The sequence below is a fragment of the Myotis myotis genome, unplaced genomic scaffold, assembly GCF_014108235.1.
Source record: "Myotis myotis isolate mMyoMyo1 unplaced genomic scaffold, mMyoMyo1.p scaffold_m19_p_15, whole genome shotgun sequence".
NCBI lineage: Eukaryota > Metazoa > Chordata > Mammalia > Chiroptera > Vespertilionidae > Myotis > Myotis myotis.
In genome coordinates, this window is record NW_023416319.1 from 34,741,185 (window position 1) to 34,767,362 (window position 26,178).

Genomic DNA, 26,178 nt, shown 5'->3' on the forward strand with positions numbered 1-26,178 from the left:
GGGCCTAGAAGCAATGACATCTTATTAGCAATGAGCATACCCAGAACCCAGGTCTTAGTTTATAATTTTATTCTTTAGTAAAAGGAAACAGGGCTCCTTAGAAAAATGGCTGTAGACCTGGAGTAAAGACATAAAAAATTAGCCTGGGGCAACTTTAGTGGCCAAAAGCAAGTACTCAAAAATGAAAATGATGGGGGAGCTCCCAATATCCAAAGCTAGAACAATTTGAACAAAATAATACAATATTGCCCTAGCTTGTTTGGCTCAGTTGATAGAGTGTCGGCCTGAGGAATGAAGGGGCCCAGGTTCGATTTCAGTCAAGGGCACATGCCTGGGTTGTGGGCTCGATCTCCAGTGGGAATGTGTGCAGGAGGCCGCCAAATGATGATTCTCTCACATTATTGATGTTTCTATCTCTCTCCTTCTCTGAAATCAAGAAAAGTATATTTTAAAAACAATTTTAAATTATAATCCAAAATGTAAAATTAACATCCTTGAATCCACACTGCTATAAATTAATGAATGAATAAATAATGACTTGGGGCATAATAAATCTCCCACACAGAATTCTCAAGAATTTATGTACATAATTTACCCTCAAGAAGTTGAAGCACAAATCCCCATCCCTTATGTATGGGCTACACAGTGATTTTCCTGTAAAGAGAACAGTATGGAAAGGGGAAGTACAGTAACTTTACAGTAGAGAAGCTGACAAATACTACCTCAGCCAGGTGATTAAGGCCAACACTGTTGGTGAGAAGCCATATCAAATAGCATAAACCCTTGACATAATGTGATGAGAATGGCACTGTGGGCTTCCTCTCCAAAACCGTTAACCCCTGTCTAGTCATGATAAAAATATCAGACAAATCCAAATTGAAGGACCTACCACAAAATACCTGACTAGTATTGCTTAAAACTGTCAAAACCATCAAAGGCAATGAATGTCAGAAACTGTACAGTCCAAGGAGACATGATGATTAAATGCAATGGAGTATTCTGGATGGGATCCTGGGAGGGAGAAAGTCTTCCATAAAAACTAAGAAATCCCCCCAAAGTATTTGTTCATTAGTTGTGCCAAATGTACCATATAGCAGCGTTAACAGGGAAAACTGTCTTTGGGGTAAATGGGAGCTTTGTGTGATATTATTGCAACCTTTCTATAAATCTAAAAGTACTCTGGCATTAAAGTTAACTAGTAGGGATTAGTCTATCTCTAAAATGAAATATGATGCAGCTATAAAAAGGAAAGGATGAGGAAGCTTTCTAAGTATTGCATGGGAAACTGTATATTGTTACTGAGTAAAGCCAGGTGAAGAATTGTGTGCTTTTGCATGTTATATGTACAAAGAAGTGCTCAGAGAATGCAGGGAAAAAACACACCAATTATCAAAATTTTCTATGGGGAAGGGTGTGGGAACTGGGCATGTGGGCAACAGGAATTGAAGGAAGTCTTTTCATAATATATGTTCACATGTGATTTTTGAACCATGTGAATATATCACCTAGGCAAAAACTAGATTGTAAAAAGAGAATATATGAAATGAACTTTTACAAACTCTGAACTGAGTATTCACAAATTAGAAACAGGATTTTAAAAAGTAAAACATTTTCATAAACCTCAATTCCAAATCTGACAAGATATTTCCATTTTTAACTTTTTTCCATAACTTATAACTGACCCAAGACAATTTCTTTTATATGAAACTTTATATTGTTGATATCAATTCAAAAATGAGTTTTTAAACTTGGCAGGTTCCATCAAACTCCACATTAACTATGAGAGAGTGAAAGTACATACGTAAAACCTAACCAGAAAAAGGCAAAGGATCTAGTTTTTCCTTCTGGCAAGAAAAAAAAAAAATCCCCTCAAACCTTTAATCCCAGGAAGATTATAGTAATAATCAGGAAAGAATGTAATCTTAGCCAAGTGTCCTAGGGAAGAGGTAAAATGCATTATACTCAGACTAAGAGGTGGTGAGTGCTGGGCCCTAGTGAGCATTCCCTCCCAGGGACATCTTAATAGGAAAAGCCCTGAGGAGCCCAGTCTGGGCTATTAGCTGTAGTGTGGTTGGTCATTGTTAATACAAGCTAGTGTGGAAACTGCATTTTATACTGACTCAGTTTCTGATCTGTTTCTTGTCTCAAACTGGTCCTGTGTTATCTATTTACAAGGCATTCTGCAGACAGTCCACCTGGAATCAGATGGGATCAGCTGAAAGATTATGAAAGATATAGGATTTGTACAGTTGTCCTAACAATATACATTTTGGGGCTTAGTTTTCCAGGGCCTGACCAAGGACAAACTGTAAAGTATTAGACAGACTGGATATTTGGCCTCTCTCCAGGTCTGTGGACCTAGATTGATTCCTCTGTACATAACATGAATATTAGTAAATAACCATAGAATACTTTTATCAAGTTGACTTGTTTTTCCCCAAATCGGTATGATGATAATAATAGTAATAGGTAAAATGTGTGTATGATTACCTTGTGCCTGTCACAGTGTCATCTGCTTTGTCTCATTTAATTCACACATGATCTTATGAGATAGTTCTATTATTCTCCCCATTTGGAAAATGAGAAAAATAAATGAGATTCAGGGAGGTTAAATAACTCCTTAAGGTCACAAGGTTCAGTCCCAGTGCGTGAGAGCTCGTCCTGCTGATTACTATCTCAAATGTGCCTGCCTTTGGGCTCAATTCTAGAAAGCCCTGTACACATGTAAAATACTAGGACATGTATCTTTTCAGTTTACCAAGGGTTTCACATGTGTTTCTTATTGGACCCTCACAACAGCACTGTCACTCTGAAAATTGATACTACTCTCATTTACAGATAAGGAAAATGAAACTCAGATCACCTAGCTAGTAAGTGGCAGCTATGAGGTACCATCTTAAGCCTTCCAACTGATTATAAGTCTAGTGTGTTCTTTCATTACCCTAAACTTTCAAAGACAAATTTTATTTCTAACAGCCCTTACTACTCAAATGGTTTAATTTTTCATATTTTAATCACGTCACTAAATGTGATTTTAAAAGAGCAAATATTTCAGTTAGATAAGTGAAGTGAAAACATTCTTAATTTTTAAAGCTGCTATCTATAAAAAGACATTAGAAATCGAAAAACAGTTTCAAAGAGTTGTTTATATTTCAATATAAGGAAGTAGTCATGTACATGTATTTGGTGCTTGATAAATATAATTACATCTAGAATTATAACAGGTTATCTAAGAATTTCTTTTTTTCTGAAACTCTAAGTAATAACATTTTATTAATAAAATAATTCACATTTTCAATCCATTCCTTTCTGAATTGCTTTTATTCAACAAATTTTTCATTTCTGAAGTTACTCCCACTATTTTCAAAAGAAATTTGGTATGGAAAAAGAAATATACAATAATAATTGAGCATCTCTTAGGATGATTCAGGAAAGCCTAGTTATCCAGCAATAATTGTGTATCTGACATACATAAAAGACGGAGGGAGCCTATAAGAAATGTACCAGTTGTCATTTATTAAACCAGATTTAAATTGTTACATAGTTTTTAGCTTCTAATTTCTATAAGTAGAAAAGAATCTAGGTTAAACAAATTACAAGTTAGTGTTCATAGTATCTTCCTAACATTTGAAATTACTGTCATTTTATTAGTAATTTGGGGGCATAGCACTTCCATCCCAGAGATAAAAAGTAGCTGTGTAACCCAGAAATGGCTGGGTCCAACAGTCAGCCTATCTATATATATTAAAGGCTAATATGCAAAGTGTACCTCAGGAATTCAATCTGGAGACTGAGAGTTCGATTGCTCGCTATGACATGTGCTGACCACCAGGGGGCAGCGCGGAACAAAGGAAGACCCTGGCCAGCACCTGGAAGGCCCCGATGGCCCTGATCACTGGTCAGGCCTAGAAACCCTAGCCGTGCACGAATTTTGTGCACAGGGCCTCTACTGTTCTCAAAATTCCTCTGTATTCTCTTTTCCTACCTCCCTGAAAAATTCACTCCTTTAGGAGGAAGTGGAAGTTTATTGATGGTTTCCTAAAGATAAAGATATCTAAATTTGGTTGGGATTAAGAGAGTGGGGTTCACACTGAGCAACACCATTCTTCCTAAAGCCCATTCACCTCCCACATGCAGCCTATCCAACCTCACTCTTGCTAGAGCTTTCAACTCTCCACTTTAAGACTCTTAAGTTTTTTGTGTGTTTTTTTTTTTTTAAATATATTTTATTGATTTTTTACAGAGAGGAAGGGAGAGAGATTGAGAGTTGGAAACATCGATGAGAGAGAAACATCAATCAGCTGCCTCCTGCACATCTCCTACTGGGGATGTGCCCGCAACCAAGGTACATGCCCTTGACTGGAATCGAACCTGGGACCCTTCAGTTCGCAGGCTGATGCTCTGTCCACTGAGCCAAAGCGGTTTTGGCTAGACTCTTAAGTTTTACTTCCATACAACTGTCACTTGTCAGCAAACAAAGGACACTCTGGACACTGCAGTTCCCTGGATTCATCCTTGGGACGAGGGGAGCAGTGGGTGTGTGTGGATTGTAAATATTTGCCTGCCACAGTAAAAATGAGCATAATATGACCAAATATGAAAAGAAGACAGAAGATAATATATTTGTATTATAGACACTGTAAAAGTTGTCTATGGCTTTTGATATTTACTTCTTTTTCACCTAAACAAATGCCATAAAAGATAGTATTGCTCTGTTGTTTTTAGTTGGAAGATAACAGACCACAACCATTGACTTGTTTATTTTTGGTAATGGTGGCAAAGTGGAGTCCTTGTCACTCTTTTGCACGGTCATCTTGTTTTTACCATCACCGCCCCCATAATTTGAGAAACAGCTTACATAAGTTATAAGGCTATAGCTTGGAAAAGAAAAAAAAATCTTGATGGTTTACATAAAAATCCATATTTCTGGCATCTATTGAAAATCTTCCAGCCCAAATTCCCACATGGTAACAATCAGCTAAAGCCAAGTGTTGGTCGACTGCTCATTTATATTTTCAGCTCTGAGTTCAGTTCTGCTGTCTACTGTGACTGAATCTTCTATGCAGGCCTTCCTCACTGGCTAATCCAACCAACTTTTGTGTTGTTTCCATATGTGCTCTTATTTTGAGATCATAAAAAAATATTTCTTTTCCATTTTAAAGTAATCTTTAGATAGATTTCAAAATTTTTTGTGTCTTAAAATGAAAACATAAGCTCTTTAAACAATTGTGTAGCGTTATAGCAATTTACAATTGTTGGGTGTGTCAGCTGCTGTTCTTTTACACAAAATATACTTATTAAGTTATCATAAAGAAACAATAGTTTTAAAATTTGTTCTCACAAATACTGAAAGTACATTTTTTCACATTAAAGACATCTTGGATTATTTTGTTCCAAAACATATATCAAAACAATTGCTTAAAGCTTCTCTGAATTTTATTTCAGCACTGCATATGTCCTTAAAAGATAGCTTACAATGGCTTGGAGAAGTTATGGCTGAAATTGGACCAGCCCATTTACAGAAACACAAGAAATGGAGTATCTTTGATATAAAACAAGCCAATGCTATCACTGATTATTTAAAAATCAGGTATGGATTTCTTTTTAGTCCCAATTTTTTTTTTTGTTTCTTATCTTCTAGAAAATATCTTCTAAATAGAAACTAATTTGGTTTTTAGCAAAGTTAGACATTTACAGAAGTTATATAGTAATTAACCCAAACAATAATTAGAAAATATTCTAATCATCCATTCAATAAATAAAAGTTAGGACATTGATCAATTTAGCTAACTTGCATTTTTAAAAAGAGGTTCATGTTTGATAAGTATAGTTTTATTTAGAATTATAATAAATTGATCTACGCATTTCTTTTTTCTCTAAATCTCTAATACCATTTCATAAATAAAAGGATTCTTTTTGATTTATCAGACTTGATTACAATGGAATCTATATTTTATGTAGATGGCCTTAATATCAAAATTTCACATTTTAAAGAGCAATATTCATCTCCACTTAAACATTTATTTTAAATGCTTTGTACTAGAAATTTAAAAGATTTATGTATACACTTCCTCAAATTTATTAGCTGTCTGGAAATATTTTGTAGTATTGACCAGTTAAACTCAGTAAGTTTTTCTTTCTGCATAGAAAATGATGGTATATGGAGGGAAAGTATTTTTATTACAGTGATTCTTCATTGGTGAATTAAGAAATCTGTCTTTTTATTTAATCTGCCACAGGGTCTGCATTAGAGTCCTTTTTCTCTCCCAGGAAAGATAGATTTTAGAGTTTGAAAACATTTAAACAAGAGTTGGTAAAAATATTTCTTTTGTCTAACTAAAAGCTTCCCCAGAATATCTTTGTTCTCTAATACTGGATACTGCAGTGTTTTCCAACTTTAAATTTTAAAATTTCAAAATAAAGCGTGCTGCATGATGTCCTAGACGTGCTCATGATTTGCTTGGCAAGGATCCTGGTTGTAGTCTGGAAGCTTTTTAAATATTAATGTGTTTAATATGATAAGATTTGTATACTGATTTCTGGCATGAATTAATAATGGCACAGGATATAATATGTTTTTATATAATAGCATTTAATATAATATGATTTCTTACCATAAAAACCTCTAAAGTGTGTCTCCCACTAAAAGCCACATTAGTCTTCATATCAATTAGAATAAAGCAATGTCCTTGTGTGGGGGGAGAGGAGGGAGTGGAAATCCAGACTGAAGGGAACCTGGTCTCAGGTCTTTCTGCCTCTCAGGGCTTGGGATACGGGCAGGGGGAATCCTCTGCACATTCATATCCTTCTTCCCCTTCTCTCTCTGTTTGAAATGAACAGAGAGAGAATGACCAGAATGACCGGAACAACTGGTTGCTATGAGGCATACTGCAGCCAGCCAACCGGCCTGATAGGGAGGGTGGCGGCCCTCCCCCTCGCCAGATCAGGGACGGGGCTGGCTGGCCAACCTTCCATGTACCCCTGCCCCCAGCTGGCCTGGCCCCCAATTATCCCCCCACCCTGATCGGGGGCGGGGCCAGCCAGCCAACCTCCCACGTCCTCTCCCCCCCACCAGCCCGGCCCAAGAGCTTGTAATGGTCATTGGAACTGGTCGTTAACCACAGCAGCAAAACCCATGTGGGCACCATAATAACACCTTCTAGATGAGGGAAGATGGTGGCTCTTTTCTCGCTCTTTTCTCTTTCATCCCATATCTCTCATCAATATACTTCTTACCATTTTATTTCAGAAAATGGTTCAGAGGAGATGTCAGTCCTAGTCACTGTTAGGTCCTAACCAGGATAACCACTTATCAAAAATCCCTTGTCTTCTTAAAAAAAAGTACTGTTTGAGAGATTAGTCATCATATAAAGTATACAAAATAAATCAGAACTGTTTTTGATGCTGTTAAATCTTTATATTGTGATTTTAAAGAAATTATGTTTTCAATGTACATGTTACATAAATAAAATACCAGTTAGTAGGATACCTGGAATTGATACAGAAATTGTATAAAGAGAAATACATTTTTCTGTAACACCTGTTCAGAATGCCTCATAGATCCACAAATTTAAGTTTAGTGGCAATTAAATCATATATTTTTCACTTTAGTGACTATAAAGAAATTTTATAAATATGAAGCTAACTCAATTATTGAAAGTATGAGCATGCTTCAATTTAACCTGATATTAAATTTACTCAACCAGTGAAAACCCTCGTCAATTTAGGGAGAGCAGTTTTTAGAACATGACCCCATAGCACATGAAACTTAACTGGCATAAAATTGAAATCTCATTTGATACTGTTAATAGAGTCTAAATCAGTGATTTTTAACTAGTTTGCCGTGCCATAAGAATTTTTAAAACATGCAATATTTCACTACTTATTCAGGGGCACTGACCTCTTTTCCCTTATATTATAAAATTTAAAAATGACAACAACCAACTCAATAGCCATCCAGTGTAAACGAATCAAAATTATACCTATTTTTTGTCAGATCAGCAAAAAATAATTTTTTGATGTGCCACATAATTTTAATATAATTAGTTTATGTGGCCATGAGATGAAAAAGGTTGAGAATTGCTGGTATAAATTGTATATTCTGTCATGTGTCTGTGATTTTAGAAAAACTAACATCAAAATTCCTCCCCAACATTACTGTAAGTACTAATGAATCTTCTTGTGCAGTGTACACATTTGCAAATGTTATATACCATCTATATATATAAAAGCCAAATGGCCGGAATGACCAGAATGACTAGAACGACTGGTTGCTATGAGGCATACTGCAGCCAGCCAACCGGCCTGATGGGGGGGTGGTGGCCCCTCCACCTGGCCAGATGAGGGGCGGGACTGGCTGGCCAACCTTCCACGGCCCCTGCCCCCAGCTGGCCTGGCCCCCAATTATCCCCCCACCCTGATCGGGGGTGGGGCCAGCCAGCCAACCTCCCTCATCCTCTCCCCCCCACCAGCCCGGCCCCATCAGCCCCCAGGCAGAGGGGCCGGCCAGACATCACCCATGCACAAATTCATGCACTGGGCCTCTAGTATAAATATAAATACTGCTGCAGCTTTTTAATATAGGACATAATTTGGATATATATCTGGAAGCACACATCTTTCATTGTGTATTCTACCTATCCCCTGCAATTGGGTGAAGGTAATGTGCACAGGCATGTATGCAGTATGAGAAAATCAACACTGCCCCTTTGTGCACAACAAGGAATTGAACTTTCTGGCATGGGGTCAGATGCCTTGACCTGTTTTCATTCTGGGTATTTCATCTTTGATTTATGACTAAAACATGCTGTTTAGCAAAGTGGTCTAAGGCTTGAGTCAGTGGGAAATCTAAAGGAAGAGGTGTGTTGATGTGTATGTATCTGTTCCCCCACGCCCCGCGTGGTTCAGGGTTCAGGATCTGGAAGAGGGGCCACACGCAAATGAAAGAGACAAGAGATAATAATTTGGAAATTGGGGACCAGGTGAGAGCCCATCCCAAGAGGATGGACTCCGCTTGTGCTCAGGCCTCGCCATCTTTTTATTTAATTTGGGATCCACCCATAGCCCTTAGGCAGGCAAGTTCCAGTATCAGGCAAACTATCTTATCAGTAAGGATTTACATGACTATCTGGTGGGGAAGTTGCTTTGCCAGGGCTTTGAGGGTCACCAGCCTTCCAGATTCCTTGTCCACACCTCTCTGCTAGTGAAGACATTAGGCGGCTTCCCACAAGAGGGAAGAAATGTACTCTCATTGTGGAGGTGTCACAATTTGCTCCCATGGGAGGTCATCTAATATTTCTTGGTAAAGTTAGAGAACCCCAACCCAGGTGAGGACCAGTGTGGGGCAATGGAGGCAACTTGACCTGCCCCTGAGTAAGTGCCTCCCTCCCCTCCTCTGTCTCACCCTAGTAATGGCCTCACTCCAGCCTTACATCTTTGATTACTGCATCCTGTCACGAATTTCCCTTTGTCATTGGAAAATCTAATCGCTACATGTAATGAGGAGAGTAATGCTGAAAGATGATGAAATTTCAGGAGGACTTATGAATTAACTTTGAATTGGAAAAGAAAAATTTTATAGTAATTCACTGAGAGGAAGCCAAGCTATTTACAAAATACAGTTTTTACTTTATCTACTCAAAATCAGTTATTGCCAGTGTAATCTTTTAACCTTAAAGCTTTCTCTAGGTAAGCAATGTAAGGATGGAGAATTTGAATTTATTTTGTTTCATTGAATCATCAAACTTCACTAATCTTGATGTATGTTCTAGCCAACAAATCAAAGTAATGTCAAAAGCTAAGTTAGTTTTTTGAATGTTGATGACTAATTTACGAGTAAATGTATAAGGTCCTTCACCCCCCCCCCCCCAAAAAAAAAATACTGAGTGAGTCTGCACACCCATCACTTTTTAATGGATTGTGTTAGTCGTGAGATCAACTGCAAATATAACTCAGAGAGACCCAGCTGCCTGAGGATTTCTTCATTGATTTCAAATGAATTGAAACTTTGAAATTTTGATCCATTACAGCATTCAGAAGAAGCCATTTTTATACATGCTCTGTAGCTACATTTTGCAAATGTTAATTTCTCAGTTATATTAAAATCAATTTTCTTAAATAGCAAAAGACCAGAGTGAAAGAGAAACCACTAAGACAATTTTTTGTTCTTGGGCATTTTGCTGTATTATGAGTCTATTAATTTTCCCAACCAGCAGGAAGAGAATTAGAAAAATTCAAATATTATCACAAACAGGATATTAGAAATCAGCCCTTCAGTAAAATTTTAACTTTTAATAATACATTGCTGAGATCTTTAAACATACTAAAAATATGTGTTTTGGATCTTTATAATTTTTTATACACTAACCACTTGATCTTTAGGGTAGGAATAGAATAAATAATCTTCCTTAAATTAATTCCTCTCTTTGATGTATGATCAAATATTCTGCAAGAAAATCAGACATCTTCTAAATGGATTTTAGTTCATGTTGCATCATTTTTCAAGAGTTATCAGAGATTAATTTAATCTTGAAACAGATTTTAGAACGTGAGAAGTAGTAATTGATATGAAAGTAGGTTGTAGAATTCCATGCCATTTATGCCAAAGGAAACTGACTCCAGTTTGGAACAAAATTAAAATAATGTGAAGTTTGGTGTTATTTAGGAGCAGTGCATTATTTAGTTGTAAGCCAGGAAATGTTAAGGTGAATATAATTGCTCCCTTATTCCAAACCTATCTACTCATCACAGTTAATTTACTGATATTATTTTAGGTACTGTTATATTGTCAATGTCTCAGAAAGTAAACCTTTAATTTCTTAGTACTTATAAATAAAATAAATTCTTAGTACTTATAAATTAAATAAATTTATTTTGGAATAAAGGAGGAGTTAACTCCATAGTAGTGTTTAAGGTCTTTAGCTTGGTCAGTATGAACAACTTTCCTTTAATAAACATTCTTACATATTTGCGTTTTTTCCTGAAATAAATGTTTCACAGTCGCACATTTGTTTTATATTTCAGCTTATTTCAACACTACAAGCTATATGAGTTTCTGTTCTACTCTTCCAGGAAAGAAATTGTGATAGGAGCTGAGGTAAGTAATTTATCTAGATGGCACCAATTAAGCTGAATCACTTAATGCATGCTGATCAGCATCTGGATCTTTAACTGCTTAAAGCAACTTCTTGTCAAGATTACTCAAGTGTTAATATAACCAACTAGTAGTTTACAAAAAGAGTAATCACATAAAGTGACTTTGGATTAAGAAAATAAGCTGTCTTGGCATTAACAGCATTGTTAAACACATATACTTTGTGTATTTATGGATTAATTCTTTGACAAAGCTCAAATGGATAGGGTATGTATGTCTTCATAAAAATAAAATCAGGAAAAGTGAGATAAATTAATTCAGTTAAATCTCTTCTAATTGCACATTTATTTTCCGTCTACTCGTCTAAGGCTTAATTCAAGTCCTACTTCCTCAATGAAACAAACCTTCCTTAATTGCATCATGTTGCAAAGGAAGGGTTTAGGCAAACTCTTTAATCGCATTCTATTATTTTATCCCAAGTGATCTCTTTTTGCTGAATATTGGCTACTTTTACCACACCAATTAGCACATAAATGCACTGTTACATGGTTTTCTAACTATTCCCTGTGGATTGATATTGTCAATATAACCTGAGTGTAATTTCCTTGAAGAAAAGGGTCATGTGCTATATTTATACCACAACATGCAGTATAATGAAGGACATAGTACTCTTTCAGTTAACACTACTTCAGTGCCTCAGTGGCAGTGCGTAAAATAGAAGCTCTATGGTCACTGGTTTACCAGGAGACACTTTTGAGCAGCCTTACATATAATCACATATTTATAAAGACCAGAAATGAATATGTGTAAGGGAACATCTTAAGGAGACTAAAAATGTCATTAAAATGTGTTTCTTAGATACTCTACTACTTTAGGAGACTACATAGCCTAAAAGTATAAGGAATAGGAGTGGCCATGTTTGCAAATAAACAGTGAATAAGGGGATATTTATGTTATCTTTATAATTTTCCTGATATTAAGAACCAGATAGAATGTGCCAGAGCATTGTTATTCTACTGTTTATAAATTGCTTATTTCATAAACATTTCAGTCACCATCACTCACCCTCCATTTGGATACTTGTTCTAATGGTGCCCTTTTAAAAGTGAGCTGGAGGAAAACAAGGAACCCTTTTGCTTTTGAGTTTCCTTAAAATTTCTTCTTTGAAATATCCTGGTAGCTTAAATGTCACTTGACAAAGTTTCACTGAAAACGTTTCCATTTCAGAATTACATCATATAGTGTGACAGTGTTGCAGTAATTATCAGTTTGGAATACGATCCTATCTCATCTATTTAGCAAAACTTTGGGAAAATGATAGTGGCTTCAACAGCAGCATAAGCAAATATTTAGAATTATCAAGGAAAATTTCATAAAGAACTCCCTTTTCCCTTTGTTAATTGCACACGCATGCCTTTCTTCTCTGCTATAAGGATATATTTAGGTGACATTTATGCTCATGGAAAGATAAAGTGGAGAAATCGGACAGGGATTGGCTCCTTATTTGCCATTATCTTGTATTTTCTGCAAGTTGACCAGAACTATAAAAATTATCTTTACGAAGATAGTGGATCTTCAAGAATTAGATCACTCATGGATTTTTAAAGGATTAACCAAAGCAGTTATTATAGTACAATATTTTATGGGATTTTAAAATTATCTCATAACTCTTTGCAAATATCTGTGTGTTTTTTCATTAACAATCTTTTACGGAGGAGGCAAGAACCTGCCTCCCTAATGTGACTATTCACACTGACCTCAGAGCTCTGGAACCAAACAAGGGCCACATAATAATGTTCTAAATTTAACTCTCAGGCAAGCATTCAAACTAAATAACTGATCAAATTTAGTGTTTTTGTTTTTTTTAATTAATGGGTGGAAGATGAGACCAAAACACATAGATCACCTCTAAGAATATTGATAAATATTAATTTTAATTATTAATAGGAATATAAATAAATCATGCTCCTACTTTTCTTTGGTTTTAGTTTAAAGAAAATTGAATTTTTCTTTTTTCATTTAATTTAACGATTGTTTCTAGCTATTTCTACTCACTTTTATCAAGAAATTTCATGTTATTCTTAGATCATAGGAGGCATGTTTCAGTAAATCATTATTCTTGACCTGAGTTTTTTATAATCTAGACATCTCATTCATTTTATAGCATATGTTATTGAGTTCCTATTATGTTTAGGCCTTGTACTGAGTTTCGGGTATAACAGTGATAAGCAACAATTCTTGTCCTCAAGGAGTTTACACTCTACTGAGAGGAGAGAGAAGAATAAATAAGTAATTACAGTATAGGACCAATAATGTTAATACACTATGAGAACAAATAGGAGACAAAGAGGAACATTTAACTTGTAGATTTAAGGCTCATAGTGCTTCTAGAAACAAGTGAAATCTAATAAGTATAAATGACTTAGCCAGACAATATATTATAATTTTTGGAGTATGAATGAAAGAAATTCCACTCAAAAGAACCAATAAACACAGTGGATAAGCTAGCCAAAGGTCAGCTGGATCTAAGTAGTCAAACAATGTTATGACGTGTGTACATACACATGAGTGTGTGTATTATGAATGCATGTGTCTCCACCTCTCATCCTAGTTCTTTCACTTCTCTGAATCTCTCTGTTTTGGACTCATCCCCTTCTGTAGACAGACTTCTTCCAACTGGCAGGAGACATGACATAGGCATCTCTCATTTAACAACTGCAGACTAAAGAGATATCCTTCATCACATGTTAATATTACTGGCTGTGCTTGTGTCATGTGCACACCCGGTTAATCACTGTGGCCAGAGAAGTGGAGTAAAGTTATTAGAAAACCGAAGTAGGCCATATTGAATGGGTAGCAAGATGAACATGTACCCAAAAGAAGCAGAAAGAGAAATTGCAGACCACATAGAAATCTCTAAGACATACGCCAGGGACCGCACGTTTTTGGGCAAACTGCACGTTATTTAAATCATCATAATGCACTTTAGGTGTTGTTTTCAATAATTATAACATTTTTATTTACAAAAACAATTAAACAATTAAAGTTCCTAGTACTTTTTTAACGTATGGTACTGCGTAAAACATTTCCCTCTATGAAGAGGGACCAAACAAAATTTACGTAAGTATCTAGATTCGCTCCTTTTTCCATGGGTGTGAAAAACGAGAACACTCGTGAGCGGTCCTTAACAGATGGCGTGCGAAACACGAGAAAACTCCTGAGCGGTATGAAATGTGTTAATGAAAATATAGAAGAAGAGCAATATGACTAGAGCTTCCATTTATTTTTAAATGCAGATTAAACAGGAAAACATACACACGTATATATATGTATTTAAGTGATAATAAAGGGGCTAGGAGGATTTATACTAACTATTAACATGACATACCTTTGGGCAATGGAGTAGAAGTAAGAGTTGGATAGGATGTAAAGAGGGACATTTTATTCTGTATATTTCAGATTTATGTTAATCTTTTATAATGTGAATGTCTCCACATATTACTTTTACAATAGTAAAATTGCTCCCTAGTTCATTCCCAGGAGTGTGTAGGCACATTTTGTACATTACGTGTAGGCATGTCAACCAGCTTCCATACTGATATATTGACAGACAGATATCATCTGGTGTTTATAAAATGAAAGACCAAATAGAATAAAATAGGTGAACTCTCGATCCATACAATTAAATCTTTTACAACTGTGTTGCTGCCATATTTTAATTTTAAGTATAAACTTGATTTAGCTGAAAAGTCATTATAGAATAAAAATCTGGTGTTGTGCTATAACATCCCAAATTTCCCCTAAGAAAATAAACTTGATATCATGAATTATGTATATATAGCACATTCTAAAAACATTTATTCAGTTTAATTTCACCAATGTGACAACATATCACATCTTGGATCATTTATACTTTCAAAGGTTATATTATATACTAGAGGCCTGGTGCATGAAATACGTGCACTGGGTGGGGGAGGGTGTTTAGCCCGGTTTGCGTCCTCTTGCAGTCTGGGACACATCTGGGGATATCCGTCTTGCAGTCCAGGATCCCTCGCTCCTTACCACCTGCCTGCTTGCTGCTCCTTAGCACTGCCGTGGAGGCTGGAGAGGCTTCCGTGCCACTACTGCTGCGCTCGCCAGCCATGAGCCAGCTTCTGGCTGAGTGGCGTGCTGCCTGTGGGAGCATACTGACCACCAGGGACCAGCTCCTGCATTGAGTGTCTGGCCCCTAGTGGTCAGTGCACACCATAGCGACCAGCCATTCTGGTCGTAACACCATAACAGTCTCTTAGGCTTTTATTATATAGACTAGAGGCCTGGTGCATGAAATTTGTGCACTGGGGGGGGGAGGGGGTCCTCTTAGCCTAGCCTGCATCCTCTCCAATCTGGGACATCCCTCTCACAATCTGGTACTGCTGGCTCCCAACTGCTCGCCTGCCTGCCTGCCTGCCTGATGGCCCCTAACCACTTCTGCCTGCCAGCCTGATCACCTCCTAACCACTCCCCTGCCAGCCTGATTGATGCCTAACTGCTCCCCTGCTGGCCCAGTCAACCCTAACTGCCATCACCTGCTGGCCTGGTCCCCCCCCAACTGCCCTCCCCTGCTGGCCTGATCACCCACAACTGCCCTCCCCTGCAGCCATCTTGTGACCACATGGAGGCGGCCATCTTGTATGAGGGTGTGATGGTCAATTTGCATAGTACCTCTTTATTATCCTACTAGAGGCTCGTTGCAGGAAGATTCCTGCAAGAATAGGGCTTTCTGCGGCTATAGCGAAGCAGAAAAGGGAGCAAAACCCGCCGAGGTGGGCTTCGCTCCCTCCTCCACCATCCTGCTTGCTTCTCCGCAGCTTCACTCCCTTCTGCAGTACTTGGCTTCCTTCTATGTTGTCTTCAGTCTTCGCTCCACGCCTGTGTATGCAAATTAACTGCCATCTTTGTTGGGTTAATTTGCATACTCATCTGATTGGCTGGTGGGCATAGCAGAGTGACACCAATTAACATGTTTCTCTTTTATTAGTGTAGATATAATAAAGTGGTAATATGTAAATTAACCATCACTTCAACACACAAGATGGCCACCCGCATGTGGTCAAAGATGGCTGCCCCCTTGTGGATACAAGATGGCCAGCAGGAGAGGGCAGTTGGGAAGGACCAGGCCTGCAAGGGAGGGAAGTTGTGGGCAATCAGGCCTGCAGAGGAGGGCAGTTAAGGGTGACCAGGCCGGCAGAGGAGGGAAGTTGGGAGGGACAAGGCCAGCAGGGGAGGGCAGTTAGGGGTGACCAGACTGGCAAGGGGCAGCAATTAGGGGTGACCAGGTCTGCAGGGGAGAACAGTTAGGGGCAACCAGGCTGGCAGGGGAGGGCAGTTAGGGGCAATCAGGCCAGCAGGGGAGCAGTTAGGCATTGATCAGGTTGGCACGGGAATGGTTAGGAGGTGATCAGGCTGGCAGGCAGAAGCGGTTAGGTTCAGTCAGGAAGGCAGGCAGACGAGCAGTTTGGAGCCAGCAGTCCGGGATTGTGAGAGGGATGTCCCAGATTGGAGAGGGTGCAGGATGGGCTGAGGGACACACACACATACAGAGACACACACACACACACACACACACACACACACACACACACACCCTGTGCACAAATTTCATGCACCGGGCACACACACACACACACACACACACACACACACACACCCTGTGCACAAATTTCATGCACCGGGCCTCTAGTATAGGATAAGTATTTAAACCCATTCACAATCACACATATACACCTATTTGTATTTCAGTGTAGAAAAGCTCATAAGATTGTCCACTTTAATAGTTTCCTTAATTTACCAAGTAATAGCTTTAGTTTTGTTTTCATTTAAGCCAGCATACATAACATGTTTCAGAATTTTACTTTGGAACATGGGCATTTTCACACAAACCTCGCACAATTCCAGGGGGCACTATTCACAATGCAGTCTCTGTGCTTAATGGAGTTGTCCATTGCCCAGTCTGTGCAGCTGTTGGTGGAGTCCGTTTTCACAGTGGTCCTACAGTAGAACCTGATATTGTAAATGTGAAAAACTTAGATATTTAAAGGGTATGATAAATATACCTAAGTAGTTACCTTGTCTAGAGTCATATTTTGGCAGCCTTTCATAACCCAAAATAATACCACTTAAAGTCAGCAAATGTAGAAAACTCAGACCTCTCTAAAAGCAGTGAATTTCAATTGTATATAATTTCATGTTCTGAGCACTTATTCCTGAAGCAAAAACAAAATAAAGAAAACACTTTTTTCTTCCTATTTCAAAATCAACATAGATTATGGGTGTTAGTGACACTGTGCTTAAAAATTGTTAGGCTTTGAGGGGAAAAGAATCAGGTAGAAACATACATTTTATTTTCTGTCTTTATAGAGTTATAGTTTCCTGAATAAACAAAATATGAGACTTATGTAAACCCTCACCCTTTTATGGAAAAAAATAGGCAAAAAGAACATTGCATGTCGGATCATATTTTGGAGAGGAGGAAGGCAGTTGAAGCGTAGCTACAAAGGTATCTTTTTCCTCTTCAGTTTACCCTTGAGATGTACCTATCAAAATAATCTAAACTTATCCAGATGATATTTGTAATCTTGAAAAGGCTTTTTTTTTTTTTTCTTTTTGGATGATTGTATTAGCAAACCGCTGGAAGGGAAAATCATACAGGACATAATTTGTAGTTTGACCTACTCACATTGGGTGTTGCTAAAGAAAATGAATCAAAAATGGTTGTGTTAAAATCTGCTCCACCTGGCATGTGTGACTAACTGACTTTAGAATCTATCATTTAAAGAAAATGGTTGACACTTGGGTATACAGTTTATCAAACTTCACCCTAGTCCTTTTTCTCCAAAGCACAGAAAAATAATCATTCCTTCCTAAATATAAATCTTTTAAGAGAAATTCAAGGAATCTGTCTCCAGTAAAATAATTGATAAATGGCAGGAGCATAATTTAAAGATGGCTTCCATCAAGGATCATATGGCACCTAAACTCCTGAACCTGTCACTCAAGTCTTTCCATCCATGGGCCAACTAGCATTAATCTCAGCTCCTCTGTGACCAGTTTTCTATGGAGTTTTATGTTTTTCTTTTCATAATTACAGGTTTTCTACTTACTTCTGCCTTGAAGTAAGCTCTTCCTACTACCTGAAAGGCTCTCCAACCTTCTATCTGCCAACCAGAATCTATTTCCTCATAGCTTAGTTTGAGGAACACCTCTCCTAAAGAATCAAACAAAGAAGGAAAGGAAAAGATAGAAAAAAAGAAAAAAATGGAGGGAGGGAAAAATACTTTATCCAACATTACTTTTTACTTATTTCCTCAGTATTCAATACTTTCTAATTATAGCGCTACATCTGTAGCTCTGTGAGACCTGGGTAACTGACTTTCTTTTACTCAGTATAGGAACTGCAGTTTACTCTTGGATAGCATAGATTTGAATTGTGCGGGTCCACATATGGGTTTTTTTTAAAAAATAAATATGCAGCCAGCTCTCTTTATTCCTGGGTTTTGCATCCAAAGATTCTACTAATCACAGGTAAAAAGAGTATTTTTCATCCGTGGTTGGGAATCCCAAAGGAGAGGGCAAACACTATGCATTGTTTTACACCATTTTATATGAGACTTGGATTTTAGTATCCTCAGGGGTCTTAGAACCAATCCATGTTGTTCAAGGGTCAACTGTATATACATTCACCTAGTTTTCAATAATTGTTTACTAAATGAATATGAAAAAAGAAAATTTTTATTTCCTTGATTAATTTCAAAACATTCTATTTGGAATATAATTTTTGTTTATAGACTGAAAAATCTAAATTAACCTTTTTAAATATCAATTATTAAACCCATGACTGGAAAATTAAAAGCTGATATTAGAATCAAATATGCTTAGTTATCTTTAATTATGGTCCTAGTTTATATGGACCACCTTGGGAATGATTAATATATAAAAGGTATGCCTATTATAAATTGAGACCAAGATCCCAGAAACCACTAATATTTTTTACCACATCAAAATTTAAAAATTCTATTTTTGAGAAAGGAAATACTGAAAAACAAAAGTCAAACAGACTTTTAAAAAATTTACAGTATAAATGACAGAAAGGCTTAACAGTCTTAATATTCTATATAATTATTTCTTACAAATCAATGAGAAAAAGGTGAGCATACTAATGAAAAAGTTAACAAAGCATATTTAGAAGAGAAGATATATAAGTGGCCAGATAACTTGTGCAAAGAATTTCACGCTTTGCAGTACTCAAAGAAATGCAAATGATCAGATTCTTAAAAATTAAAATGCTGACACATTGTCTTGTGAGAGAATGATGAAGGGCACTCTCGTACACGGATGGTAGGAATGTAAATTTGGTAAACTTTCCAGAGAGCAGTTTGGCATGATATATCAAATTTTAAAATGTGTTTATCTTTTTGAGCCAAAAATTATACTTCTTTGAGTTTATCCCAAGGAGATAATCAGGGAAGTGGACAGAATTATGTGTGCATATATTTGTTTATAATAGAAGAAAAACTGTCAGATGGTGAAGTACCTAAATGTTTATCATTAGCAGGAAGTTTTAAAAATGTGTGATTCCTCATTATAATTCTGTCATCATGAAGAGTACTCATATAGTGTTGTACTTATCATGGAAAGTTATTCACACTGTGTTAATTAAGTGAAAAACAGACTATTAAATGTATCTATTGTGATTGCAGTTTATAAGTATATATATATATATATATATATATACACACATATATATATATACACACACATACATACATACACACACACACATATCTATAATAATAAAAGCATGATAGCTAATTAGACTGGACAACCTTCTGGATGAAGCTGAAGCCAAGGCTGCGAGGGAAGCCCTGGTCCCAGATGCCAGAGGAAAAGCCAGTGCCGGCAGCTGGGGAAAGAAAGGCCTACTCTTGCACAAATTTCGTACATCAGGTCTCTAGTATATATAAAGTATGTGTGTGTGTGTGTGTGTGTGTGTGTATGTATGTGTGTGTGTGTGTATATATATATATATATATATATATATATAGAGAGAGAGAGAGAGAGAGAGAGAGAGAGAATAGGTCCTCGAAGACAAACATCAGATTATTAGCAGTAGTTAGTCATTTGATGTTGACAGTATAATCTTTGCTTGTTTTTTCCACTTGTCTATACATCCTGAACTTACTTTTGGCAATCAGCATGTGTTATTGAATGCAGTTGTTTTTTAAGATAAAGATTTAAACTGTCAAAGTAGTATTCCATTTCCTTTTGTGTGTTTTTCAGTATTATTTTTTCCTTGCTTATTTAACTTTAAAAGATTGCATAACATTATGAAAATGTCTGTTTTATTTTTGAAGATGTGCATTTCATGTTTATGTGATTAGGCAGTGTTCTTGTTCCCTAAAGCAAAAGGTTCTATTGCAAATGAAGATTTAATTGTTACTCGAGGATGAGCATTTTATTATTCATGAGTTATATAAATCACCAAAATGTCCAGGGTGATCACAATAAGACCTAAAAAAACAAGGACTCTAGCTACAGGGGTTTACTCTATTATTTAAGATGCTATCTGGCTAATAGATGGCGAGAAGTAGGGGGAAGAATGGAGTCTAAGAAAAATCAATATGTCTCTAGTCTGTGATTACATACTCAGCAGAATCCATTAATAATCCAAGTTTCTGGTTTAAAGAAAATGTCCAGACACGTCTAAAATAGACTAAATAAGGTTCAGCAACCCACATTTGAAAAGGGACACATTCAAATCAACGTGTTCAGAGGAAGAGAACCTGGATTTTTCAGGACTAGAGGCCTCCGATGAAAATATTCAAAGAAGATTTAATAGCTGTCTGCAAATCTAAAGGTCTGGCAAAATAAAAAAGATTTGTCTTATCTGTAGAACTCCCAGGTGGCAGACCAAATACCAGTGGCTGGCTCTTCTGGGGGAGAATTTTGACTAGTATGTGCAGCACTATCTAAATAATGAATGTATCCAGAAATGGAAAGGATAAGATGTGCCCTCCTCACTTTTTCACTACCAACACTTAGCACAGGTCCTGGCAAACAGAAGGCACTTAATACATTCTATTGAATGAATTGAGAGGTAATAAGCTATATCTTCATTGACTATATTCCAAATTTAATTATAGGATTTTTGTTGAAAGATACTTTGTAAAGTTGTTTAAACATCGGATAGGAGATTGAGCCAGGTCTTCTATAAGTATCTGACCATCTATCCCAGATTCTTCTAGGACTTCCTAGGACAATTCCAATTTAAACTATTTTGTCCTATTCTTCCCATAAGTATACTTCCAAATGTTCTTTTTGGTAGGAAAGTCCACAATTTATGATGAGCCTGTCTTACTCTGGGTAGCATAACTAATAGAATGACAAAAGAGATTCTGTCCAACAAGCTGGAAATCATGTTGGTCTGCTACAGTAGCATGGATAGAGAGCTATTGTTGTTTATAACTAGGAAGTCATAAATGCTAGCTCTGTCTTGGTGAATGCAGACTTAAGTGTTAATAAATTTATGTACTCAAATATGTCAAGCGAGACTGTAGGGTGACATATTTTTATTGATTACTTTCTTTAAAAATAATTTTGGTCATAGTTTTATAATATTGGGCCATATACCAGTGTTTCCATAGTATTCAAATTTGATTACTAGGCCAATCTTAAGGCTTGGTGAGTGTTTGACAGATGGCTGAGAATATGCAAGTGTGCATTGTGCAGAAAAGCATGCAAGTGAAGAGTCAATCAAGAGAGAATAGACATGCTTAGAAACAGGTCATCTTATTGCTATTCTGACTGGAATTGAGCAACTTCCTATGCAAATTAGGCTGCATCAGCACCATTGACACTATAAGAGTGAAGGGGTGAGGGGGAGTTTTCTGTGCAAACTAGCTCTGTACCTGATCAAGGAAATAAGATAAGGGTAGATGAGGTAGATTGTTTTTGTGTTTTGTTTTGTTTTTAAGTTGCTTATTTCTTCTGTTTGCTTAAAGTACTAATGACCATAGCAAGTATGACAAGTTTAACTGATGCATATGGAGTTTCATAGTTCCCAGAGCATGGCTTTGGACTAACAAGAATTTAGATGGGAGCAGCAACCTACTTAACCTTATTTTGGGATTTGCATGCCTGATGGTACACACAGGATCATATACATCTGCCAGTGCTTGTGGGGAGATACTGTCCATTATTCAGAGAATATTTTTCTGCCCTACATATTTAATGTGTAGAAACTTAAAGATTAAATATTTTAGATGGGAAAAATTATACATATAACTAACAAATGAATGCAGATATTTTTACTCCATTTAAGCAGTGAAAATCTGACTTGAATTATTTTTGTCAATAAAATGCAAGCTATATTAAATAAATATCACATAGTGAAATGCAAAATCTGGAGCAACTCGTGTTTCCCTCTATGAAGCCATTCTTGACTTCCTTAGACCATGCTAATTCTTCCTTCTGTAAACCACTCTTGAGACTTGACACTTAAGGCAGTATGCCTTGCAGTGTCAGTTTGTATGTCCTCTGACTATAGCTGGGTTGCCTTGAAGTTGGCTGCTGCCTCTTGAAACACACACATTCAGACATACACACATATACACACAAACACAGTTGATTCCTATGAGTTAGAATCAACTGTGACTCTTTATATCTTTAAATATTACACATAAGGCAGCACAAAGAGATCTGTATATTTCCATGTCCCTTCATGGTTCCTCTGTTGTTTTTAAAAATATGCTCACAAATTTAATACTTCTCAAGAGATGTATTCCTCTCTCCTTGAATGTTAGCCAGGCTTAGTTACCAGCTTCTAGAGACTAGAATGTGGTGGAAATGATGGTGTCACCTCCAAGATTAGGCTGTGAAAAAACTGTGGCTTCCAACTTGTGGTTACCTTGTGGCTTGCACTCTTTTGCTCTCTCTCTCTCTCTAATCGTTTGCACTGGGTAAAGCCAGCTGCTATGTGGTGAGGACATGCAAGAAGCTTCTGGAGAGGCCTACGGGGCAAGGCCCTGAAGCCTGCCTACAGCCACATGAGTGAGCTGGGCAGATCTTCCCCAAGGTGAGCCTGACATCACTGCAGACAGAGCAGCAGCTTGACTGCAACCTGTGAGAGAACCTGGGAGCCACTCCCAGGTTCCTGACTAGCAGAATGGTGAGATACTAAATGCTTATTGTTTGTAGCTGCTGAATTTGGGGAAATTTGTTACACAACAACAGATAACTAATACACTTTCTGTTCACAACAGTAGCTGAAATCTCTCTCTTTTACTCCATATTTCAATCACCCTCCAAATGTTCACTTCTTTGTCTTTCATTTTTGCCTCCCCTGTGTCAGGCTGCTTCTATACCATGCACTCTGGCCTGCTCTTCACTCTCAAAGAAGCCTCCTGTAATTCTAGTAAAAAATCAAATTATCCACATGCATAGCTCATCTCCTAACTAGATTGCTCATAAGAGGTGCTTAATAAATATCTGTTCATTGTGTAACCAAATTTCAATTTATTTTGAGTTGTGCAAACAAAAATCATTCATTTGAAAACAATATGTTTTTTATCAACTCAGACTAGAATTATAAAGAGAAGTGTTTAAGTGTTTGAAGCTGTTTTTTATAAGCAAGGCTTACTACTGATAACTATACAATCAAGTTCACCTGGGGCCTGAGCTAAGCAGATGTTGGACTCAGTGCATTCTTCGGCTTCAGGAACAGGAATGGGTATGCATTTGAGTCCCAGAGGGGAAATGATGCTACACAGTTAATGTTCAACAAGCTTTGCCCTAAGGAACAATTGCAAGTTCAAGGTCACTGTCTTGTAAATGCAGATCTAGTTCTAGGTGTTGTCTGTAATTTTCAGGTTGGTGTATATTGCCACCTTTAATAATCAAGATAATTATAAAACAAATGTGGTATATGTACCATGCTCTGAGAACTTAATGTTAGTTTGTTTATAAATATTACTTTTACTGCCTGTAGGTGACATTGGTAGAAAAACAAACATAGTTACTAATAATGGTAAATAGTCTAGTGAGAGAAATGGACATTAATAAACCCACAGAAAAATAGTTATAAGCAAAAATTGTAGAGAAAAAATACAGGTAACTGTAGAGAGATGTATTAGAGAGCGTTCACAAATCTGGGGATTAGTGGATCACAAATACTCCTTTGAGCTTGTTATGGAGATCTGGAGACTATAGAAGTCACCTAGGCACAAGTGTAAGGGAAAGGGAAGTTAAATTAGTTCAGCATCTACTATATGCCAACTGTCAAAGCACTTTAAGTATCAACACGTATCATCTTTGCAACCATAGAGGTAGGCACCACATTAACCACATTTTAAAGACATGAAACCTGAGGCCTATTGTCCACATGCTTAATTAACTACAGTCCCAAATTTCCTCTGCAAAGGCTTTGAATTCATCCCTGGAGGCACCAAAGAAAGTCTTGGTTGAAAGAGACTGTTCCAGCGGTCGCCATCCGGTGGTCTGCAAACTACTGGTAGTCCATGAGGTCCGAAAGGTTGGCGACCGCTGGTTTAAGGAAAACTTTAGACCACTTGTAAGTGAAGTAGCATGTCATAATATTGTTTACCCACAAAAGCTTCAACAATTAAAAAACAAAAGAGGACATGGTTTAATTTTATTACTCTCCAAACATGCTCTCTGAAAAAGTAAAGGATCATATAAATAATATTATAACTAAGTACTTTTAAATTACTTATCACTTTTACAAGTTTTTCAAATTCTTTATGCTTTCTACCCAAGAACCCCAGATGTCCTTTTTTGTATAATAAATACTGCTACCCAGATATGTATGCTTCTTCTTATATAGTTTATGAAAATGGACACTCTACTGTATATTAAATTACAGCCAAAATTGAGAAAAAGAAGAGGGAAAGTGCTTTATTATTCTTTGTTAAATAATGAATGTTTTGAAGTAAAGTGGTCATTAATTACAAATGAGCATAAATGTGATATAAATGTAAATTTTTTAAGACTTGAAATGTTTCTTAAGATAAACTCTGGCTAAAGTTCTGAATATTTAATCGCTCCATTTACACAAAATGTGTGCAGTCACCTATTCAACATAGTTATCTAGGTAAAAAAAATTATACTTGAATATACCTATTTTCTAAATACATTTTTTAATTATTTAGGCTTTTATTACTTTTTATTACTTTGTATATTTTTATTAATAGTATTACATAGATTTTAAATACCATAAACAACCCTACATTAAATATTTAGCCTATTGCAAGGATGTATTTTTTTAATTTATTTTCCAGTTATAGTTGACATACAATATTATATAAGTTTCAGGTGTACAACATAGTTATTAGATATTTATATATGCCTTAGATCACTCTAAGTCTAATACCCATCTGGCACCATACAGAGTTATCACAGTGTTATTGATTATACTCCCTATGCTATACTTTATGTTGGTTGTCTTCTGTTTGCCTGTTCAGAACCACTTTCTACCTTTTATAGCCTACTCTGTGCTCAGAAGGCCAAAGTTTATGGAAATCACCAATAGGCTCTTTTACCCTCTGACATCTAGCTGGGCCAGTTGACAACATGGGTGAGAAAAGAGTGCAGCTGAGGTGTCCTTACTTCCTACTCCCTCCCAGTTGGGTCACTGCATTTTGGGCGTATCCTCTACAGAAGGTTAGTTCCTGTCCTGTCTGTATAGCTCTTCCCTCTTTATTCTGGAAACTGCTCCCTCACCTTCCCATTAGGCCCAGGGATGAGAACATATAAGATGCCAAACCATCCTTGTTACTTTCCCCTAAATGGGTTATATATTTGTAAATAGCCTTTTATTAAGTCCTCATCAGTTACCCACCATCGGTCTGCTGTTTTTCACATAGAACCCTGATTATGTAGTATTTGATAACAGAAGTGGCCTCAGGAAACTCACCCTCAAAATAGGATTCTGAACTGGGTTGTCCAAATTTGTGTGTGATACTCAGACAACTTATTGGCCAGGAGAGGGGCGAAATGGGGATGCAACACTGAGGGACATGGTTGAGTTGACT

General features: G+C 36.9%; 1 protein-coding gene across 3 annotated transcripts in view; it reads left to right on the plus strand.

Annotated features, from left to right (window-relative positions):
- CABCOCO1 (ciliary associated calcium binding coiled-coil 1) overlaps positions 1-26,178 on the plus strand; it is a 103,801-nt gene that overhangs the window by 22,503 nt on the left and 55,120 nt on the right. For all 3 annotated transcript variants that reach the window (XM_036336828.1, XM_036336829.1, XM_036336830.1), the window contains 2 exons: positions 5,446-5,590; positions 11,023-11,095. In XM_036336828.1, coding sequence (XP_036192721.1) covers positions 5,446-5,590; positions 11,023-11,095 — 218 coding nt within the window. The remainder of the gene's footprint in view (positions 1-5,445; positions 5,591-11,022; positions 11,096-26,178) is intronic.